General features: G+C 36.9%; 1 protein-coding gene across 1 annotated transcript in view; it reads right to left on the reverse strand.

The window, feature by feature from the left end:
* Window positions 1-1,482: 1,482 nt before the first annotated feature.
* The window catches only part of MUC6 (mucin 6, oligomeric mucus/gel-forming), a 52,009-nt gene continuing 45,273 nt past the window's right edge, over window positions 1,483-8,218 (reverse strand). The window contains exons 32-35 of the mRNA XM_072421513.1: window positions 6,900-7,058; window positions 5,321-5,359; window positions 2,283-2,385; window positions 1,483-1,819 (exon numbers count right to left, since the gene is read on the reverse strand). Coding sequence (XP_072277614.1) covers window positions 1,639-1,819; window positions 2,283-2,385; window positions 5,321-5,359; window positions 6,900-7,058 — 482 coding nt within the window. The 3' untranslated portion in view covers window positions 1,483-1,638. The remainder of the gene's footprint in view (window positions 1,820-2,282; window positions 2,386-5,320; window positions 5,360-6,899; window positions 7,059-8,218) is intronic.

Genomic DNA, 8,218 nt, shown 5'->3' on the forward strand with positions numbered 1-8,218 from the left:
TATCGGTTTGTCTTTCTTCATTTTATCCAGAATTATATACATATTGTTCAATCACTCATCTCTTGTACTTAAGGTGGGAAAGGGATAACGGGTAGTATCTAAGTATAATATGTACATTTTTTAGGGAGAGACTAAAACTGGACATCTTTATTCTTCAAGTTAGTCACTTATTATTCATAAACCTGTTCTGCAGCTGCCCTTTCACCTAGCCCCAGTTTTTCATCCATTCTAGATAGTCTCTGCAATGCACAATGTCCTGGTCCTAGATTTTACCCTAAATAGCACCAACAATCAGAAACAAGGGTGCAAAGGATTTCAAACACCTGGTGAACTTCAAGAATGGAAAGGAGGATGTTTAGGGATTGTCACATGCAATGCACTTCTCCTAATGAAACATTAACATTTACCCTAACCAGAAACAAAATTGTTAAATATTACAGGTTTTAGATGATGCAGTTCTGTTTTTTTTTTTTTTTTAAGACCTTTTGTTCTGTTTTGCCTGTTAGTTTCAAAAAATACTTTGTGGGAAACAACTCTGAGGACAGCACACAATCTAGTTGTAATAATTACTCATTTTTCCATTCTGTAATGTGACGGTCGCTAGTGATGCTTATTCTGCTGAGGTCCAGAATGAGTTGTGCTCCACTGGTCATACAAAAATCTAGTGTGAACAAAATACTGTGCTGCATGTTAATTAAAGTTGTATGAACCATAACCCCTTCACCTATATAGGGCCAAAATATTTATATGTGGCAGGGCTGCAGAGCACAGTTTGTGGGGTCATTGAAAAAACCTTTTCTGATAGGTGTGACTTGTACAGTTAATAAGAGTAACTGAGGAGAAAAGAGAAGACCGTTAATGTCTTGCGTTCCATGCAGAGTACCATTGACATTTAATTATACACACAATTTTCTGACATAACTGAGGGTCAGTAATAAATATGCTACTTGACTTTTCATTTACGTTGTCTAAAACAACCATTTACTTACCAAGATTTATAGAAATTATTCAACTTCTAAACTACTCACTGGTGGTGCATAATTGAGTAAATTATGTGCAAGTTTATCCTCCAATGACCTAATTATTGTCTGATTGGGTACTTACACCTTGGCCCTCACACATCAGACAGATTTATATTGGTATATTGTTTGTTTGAAAAGTTACTAGGGAGAATTTTGAAGGTACCGCTACATTATATATATATATAAATATATACACACACACACACACACACACACACACACATGCTGGAGGAATTAGAGCCAGATCACTACCAAAACAACCTAGGCAGGAAACAGGTGTGGGGCCCATCTACAGTGCATTCTGCATGCCACTACAAGAGAACATGCACTTGTAGGCATTTGGGAGGTGGCAATATTATCAGCAATTCTTTAAAACTAATGGTACAGGACAGGGTATAAATTTAACATCCAGATAATGCAAGCTTAAGTCTAAAACCAGCCCAGAGGTGGACACTTATGCATAACAGTTTATTATGTGGACTATTAATAAACATTTAAGGTTGCACATAAAGGTTTATTTTACAAAGTATTCTGCAATCTGGTAAATTGATGTGAATTTATAAGTGAGAATACATATTGAGGAAAGAGAAGATGTACATTGCTGGTGGAAATGCAATTAATGGTAAATGTAGTTATTACATGGTACAATGTTACATTCACATTTGTCAATTATTTTAATATTCACGGTAATGGATGTTAATGTGCCGGGACAGTGAAGTTCCACCGATTTCTCTATGGCGCTCACTGGACTGCAACAGCGGCACCTACCTTCAACTGCGTCAAATCCATTGTGATACCTGAAACAAAGCATAGCATACAGTTGTTACCGATCTCAGAGTTGGTGATGCCCTGTATATTATTCTCACCGCATTTTATGTGCATGACATTTTAATATCAGCTTTGGCATATTAGTTGGAAGTAGTAATTGTAACTGTTTTGAAAGTGGTGGTAAAAGAGAACGCTTTATTATCCAAGCCGATGTGGTTGCATTTAAAATAATCACAACTTCTAAAGCAGAATTCCAGGTAAGCATGTAAATGCATGCTTTTATTGTCCAATTGTCATTTTTGGATTTACTTGCCCGAATTTCAGCTTTGCCATCCTATTTTTTCAGTAAAAATAGCTGAAATGCATTTCTGAAATGAAATGCCTGTCTGAGTTTGGTAATATAAGTGCCAGTCATAATAAACCACAAATACCTTTAGAAGATCCACTATTATTAAAATGATTAAAAAACAAAATAATTCCTTTGTCTCTTACCATGATTCAGACTCGCAGTATCCCTGACACTTGGTCAGTGGCACTTCAGCAGAGCAATTGTCCTTCTGGATGATTTGTTTGTATTGATGAGGGCTGCAGTTTTCTGAAAGGATGAACAAGAATCAATATATTGATTTCAAAGAAGGATCCCTATTCCTTAATATACAATAAGAGGGGTTATTTTTTTTAGCTTCTGTGTGTTCTATATCCACTCTAGTATAAAATTCACTTTAGCTGTATAATAGAATATTTTTTTACCAAATTTAATAAATTCGATGTTACAATGGCAGCAATGAATTTGCACTTTAAATCCTGTTTTTCCAACCAAAATTACCATCCCATTGAATTGATATGCTGTGGTTGGCTGCTAAATTCTATGTACATGTTACATTTTTTTCTGTTGCCAAATTATCAACAGTATTATTATTGTATTCTTGTATTTATATAGCTCCAACATATTACGCATTACATTACAAAATCCATAGTCCTATCACTAACTGTCCTTTAGAGGTGCTCACAATCTTTTGTCCCTACCATGGCCATATGTTATTACCACAGTCCACGCCCATTTGGGAGTGGGAAGAAACCAGAGTTTTGCAGAGGAAATCAAACCAAACACGGGAAGAACATACAAACTCTGTCCTAGCCAAGATTTGAACTTTGGGCCCAAACCCAAAGTGCTACCCTCTCAGCCACCTTTCCGACACCTAACTTGCTGATTACTAAAATTACACTCCTAAGGGAACCTAAGGATTGTCATGTACCCATCTTGACACTGGGCTGCTAAAATCTTTTTAAATGACAAGCCAATGATAACTTTTTCAGGGCTGACATCCCCACTTTTTTTGTTTTGTATATGAAAAGGAGGTCATCTGGGAAATCTGTGTACATCTGGGTAAATCTGGGTACATTTCTCTGGTGGGGAATCTAATTTAGAATGTAAAATAAATATTAATATCCTAATTGTAGTTCAGGTAGAGCAGGTTTCCAAAAGACGGATACAAAAACAAAAAAAAAAAAATATGTATATAGCACTGCAGCTGGAAAATGAATTTTGGTCACTCCTGTGACCGGTTATGTCACTAAAATTTACATTCTCCAATGCAGGTAAAATACATCTTCATGGCAAGCAAAATGCAGGAAACCTTTTATAGATTGCCCCCTCTGTTCTCTCAGCATTTTACTAAATGTTAGCATTTTTGCATACTAATAAGAAAAGGGGAACATTTTAGCTTTTCAAGCCTTTTTTCTCATAAAGGGTTAGTCATGAAAAGAGAAGTGACAACTACCAATACTGGGGCTGTCATTCTGATCCTGAGTCACTGACCTGAAACAAGCATGCAGGACTAGTCCACAAGTATTCTTGTTTTAGGTTAATAATACACTAGGTACCAGAATGCAAGGTAGCCCTCATTTGTTTATTTCACTAAGAGGATATGTAAACGGCCATGTTCTGGCGTTACAAAAATGAGTCACTGACCCAGAATAAGTATACATGTGTTCAGCCAATAGCCACACAAATTTGTATCACGGTTACACCAATGTTGTTTCAGGTATGTAGCCGAAACCAAAATATCCTTCTTATATCCCCTCAATTAGTATTTTAAAAATGAGCTTACATAACCTCTTAGTGTTGGGTTCTTTCAAACGTCTATGTTGTATTAAAAAGCATTAACATACAAAACTGATCCCCACAGGATCACCTCCTTTTCTTGTTTTTCACCTTTCCTTTGCTCTGTAAAATCACATTTATCTGAAACATTAAACAGGTCCATGGTTGCTAAGGTACCATTTTGGCAGGACCTACATGACCCCCTGGTAACAATGCCAGTCATTTAGAAGTGTCAGATAATCTATTGTTGGGTGATGTGTTTAAATAAAGCACATTTTGTGCACTCTGAAGAATAATGGTTTTCTGAATCATTTGCTGTACACCTGGGCTCACTGTGCACTCAAGCCCATTTGCTGCCGTCTTTCTTTTCATTTGGCAGAAGGAAGTAATCTGTCTATGACTTGATAAAGGTCAGTATAATCCTGAGAAAGCGGAGACGTTACAGCTCTGTGTAAATGTGTGGCCTCCTTGCTATACTGTATTGCAGTTGCATGGGCTCCCTGGTGTAGTGAAGGTGTAACTCTCCCGCATGATTGCATAACCCCTGCCCCACCCCCCTTTGTGTAATGAGTTTAGGGGTTTTTGTGTAACTGTACAATTCCCAGTGTCCCCATTTGTTTTTACTAGCAGTCTACTATGACAAGTATGCAAGTTAGGAGTTCTCACATGGCTGGTGACCAAATAGTAAGACCAGAAAAAGAATAAATCCCAAACCTCAATTTTTTTAAATTAAAAACCATAGTTTGCTTGCATATCTCTCCCCTGAGGTTGTTGCAAGTGAATTTTAATAAAATGGTCCTGTCCAATGCATGTCTACAGACTGGCAAAGAGATGGCAGAGAAGAACAGCAAAGGGTAAATAAAAAAAAAAAAGGAGGCGCCATTGCTGGATTTTTAGGGTACAGGTCCCTATTCCAATACTGGATTTACCATACTGAGTCAGTGACCTGGAAGTAACAAGCAGCACTGGAGTTCAGCCATTGTACACTCCATGAGCTCCATGTTTTTTCCTGGTCAGTGACATAAGGTAACCAGCTTAGAATCAACATAAAATTTTCCACTCTGGATTTCTTCCACATTCCGTTTAAATTCTGGGTGCGGTGTCATTTTAGCTAATCTACTGGTTTGCTAGGAAACATGTCTAAAGAAATGAAGGCTGCATCCCATTCATGTTTAAAATATTCTTCTATCGAGTACTCTATCTGCCTGGATGGAGTGGAAGGATCCAGGTGGGTAGAGTGTTATTTAGAACAATAACGTTGGATTGTGAAGTTAGTGTCTGTTGTGTGGTCTTATTTATAGGGACATTGGTACAGTATGGCAGTACATGTTTACTAAATGACAATCACAAGAGATTATGGCTCTGATTCTAGCCTGCTCTCTCTTTGCATTTTGTTACTAAGGAATAAAAGTTGAAGACTACCTACCTGGTGTAGTTGTTGAATGAGGTGTGGTCACATCTGGAACTGTTAAAGAAAACACAATATTTTAGACTTAAACTTCACATGTATTATTTAGGACAAATAAATAATTTGCAACCAGTCAGCACAATGTGAATCCAAATTTCACATCTATTTCATTTCTTTGTCATTTAGATTACAATCAGCCTGCAATGCTTGTAACAGTAGTGGCCATCCTACTACCTTGTCATTTCTGGAAATCTAAGTGTACAGCTTCAGTGCAACAGATTTGTCTGATCCAGAATAACTGTAAATATTTTGTATGTTTTCCTAAATCTGTTTTGAAATGACACATTGAGGATTAACTTTTTGCTGACGTTGTATTCTGATTTTTTTTGCCATAAGAAAATCGCGCTATGTAATGCACTGTATTGGGTTTAATATATTCTCTTACCAAAGTTCCTGTAAAACAGTTTAGGAGACCTAAATTGCAAAGTTCAAGGGGGGAAAAAGTGAAAACATATTTCACAGTTTTTACCACAATGCACAGCATTTTGAATAGCATCCCAATGCACTAAAGCAAAGCACCCACACAAAGTATGGCATGTGTGTTGGGAAAAATTGTGTATTTGATTGTGTTGTGGTGCATTGGCAAGCTATTTAAATTAATGTGCTGGACCCATGCGAATGGGTCCTAAGGACATTTTTAATGCAGTATTCTATATTATAGATATCTTGTAATATATCAAAACAGCTAGGGAGAACCTTTTGATAGGAATAAATAGAGATTGCTGCGCTCATGCACAGGGGTGCTGAACCCAGCAGATCTCCCAAATTGAAGTTGAACAGGCTTGAGGCCGGCATGGGAGTACACTGAAACTGCAGATTTTATTAAAAATTTGTATTTATATAATGCTGTTATGTTACATCACAAAGTGCGTTACAAAGTCTATAGTCATGTCACTAAGTGCATTGCTATCCCCACCATAGCCATATGTCATTAACACAACAACGTAAGGCCAATTTGGAAGGGGAAGCCAATTAACCTAAATGCATGTTTTTGGAATGTGGGAGCATACCAGAATGCCCACAAGAAAACCCACACAAACATGGGGAGTACAGACAAACCCCTTGTAATTAATGTCCTGGCTGGGATTCAAACCTGGGACCTAGCACTGTAAGAGCCAGAGCAGCTACACTAAAACTTTCAGTTCTAAGATAAAGGACAATACCTATATTGTATAGATTCATTTTTAAATGCAAATCCCCTGGTAAATCAGTAGGGATCCTAAAGAATAAAATGTTTTGATCCCATTGATGACCTACCCTTCTGAATGGATGTTCTAAATCATTGGCCCAAGGCAAGCATGAACATGAGAACAGGCTTCATTTACCTCATGTTTGTTTCAGTTCAATGACTCAAGGGATGCCAAGCAAGTTGCATTTCAGATGGAGGTCTGCAATGGTATCCTTGTATTGATCTCCCCAAAAATCTATCTTGAACATATGGTCATTTTCTAATATTGTGTCAGCCTCCTTTTGGTTTAGTCTCTTTTCACATTTATGCAGTATAATAAATAAAAGATTGTGAATAAAACATTCTTACGTGTTTTGTGGGTAATGGTAGAACCTGATGTCAATGTTGAAGAATGTGTGGAGGATGTTGTGGTTGTTGTGGTGTGATTAGTTATAGGATGAGTGCCTGCAACAAATAGTGTTTTTAAATTTGAAATTAATGGCAGAAATAATGATGCATATCTTGTAGCTGTTGATTTTATTTTCAATAGGAAAAAAGGCACTAAAGCAGTAATTATATACCTGTAGTAAATTATGGTGTTAAGATGGTGGTTTTAGTAGAAAAACTTAGAGAAGTAAGAAAAACTTGAACATTTTGATTTTTAACGAGTGTAGACCTAATGGTAGTACAAACAGTAGTTGCTGATTTCAGAATAAAGACCGACAATCTGGATGATAGAAAATGTTTTTACCAGACCTATTACTAGTATCTCACTCTGATGAACAGTGTTAGCTGAGTTGGAAAAAATTTATCAGTTTAAAAAGGTTTGTTAGTTATTGTGACTGGTTGCGTTCTGTAAGAAGGAACAAGATTTGTGCATTGTGATGTTATAGGTATATTGAATGTGCCTAAAAAGGAAGAGGAATGGCAGGGAATTGGTATGATAGCTACATTTGATGTGGTAATCTTGTCTGGAGGAACTAAATACTGTTCTACTGGAGTTGATGTGGGCGTATTAAAGAAGGGTGGCAAGGCAGACAATGTGATAGAAGAGATAATAAAAAGAGGGGGTGACACGGGATGCTGGCATTGAACTTTGTGTGGCATGAGGATAAAAGGCAAAATAATTGATACTGATATACTAATGGGAACTTTTATAGTTGTTAAGCTTGTTAATAATATTTCTTATCATTATACAGGTGGTTTAATACCACATCCATGTTATATAACAAAAACAATGTCTCTTCTAAACTTTCCTTTGGGACTTTTTAGGTATCTAAACAAACATATAGGTACTTTGGGTATATTGGTGGTGAATGGAGGGGTAGTTAAAAGTACTGAGATGCTAATAGTTGGGGGAGCAGAAATTTTGAGTACAGTGGAGACAAAAGATTTTGCTTTTAGAGTGTATGTTTTATTAGAGTTAAAAGCTGTAGTTGGAAATATGGTTAATAAAGATTTGGGTACAGCTGACATAGCTGAGATATGAGCAGTAGTAGATAGAGCTATGATAGTTGATATTGTTGTTCGTGTAAAGTGGTGAATGAGAGATAATCTAATGTGCTAGCTGTAGCTAAGAGGGCAGGAGTGCCTGGTTTCAAAGTCAATATAGGTGCACTGGAAAAAGCTGGCATGGCAGACACATGAGTCTCTTAAGATGGCATCAACAAAAGGATGCACTGATAGAA

The sequence above is a fragment of the Pyxicephalus adspersus genome, chromosome 9 (assembly GCF_032062135.1).
Source record: "Pyxicephalus adspersus chromosome 9, UCB_Pads_2.0, whole genome shotgun sequence".
In the NCBI taxonomy this organism is placed as follows: domain Eukaryota; kingdom Metazoa; phylum Chordata; class Amphibia; order Anura; family Pyxicephalidae; genus Pyxicephalus; species Pyxicephalus adspersus.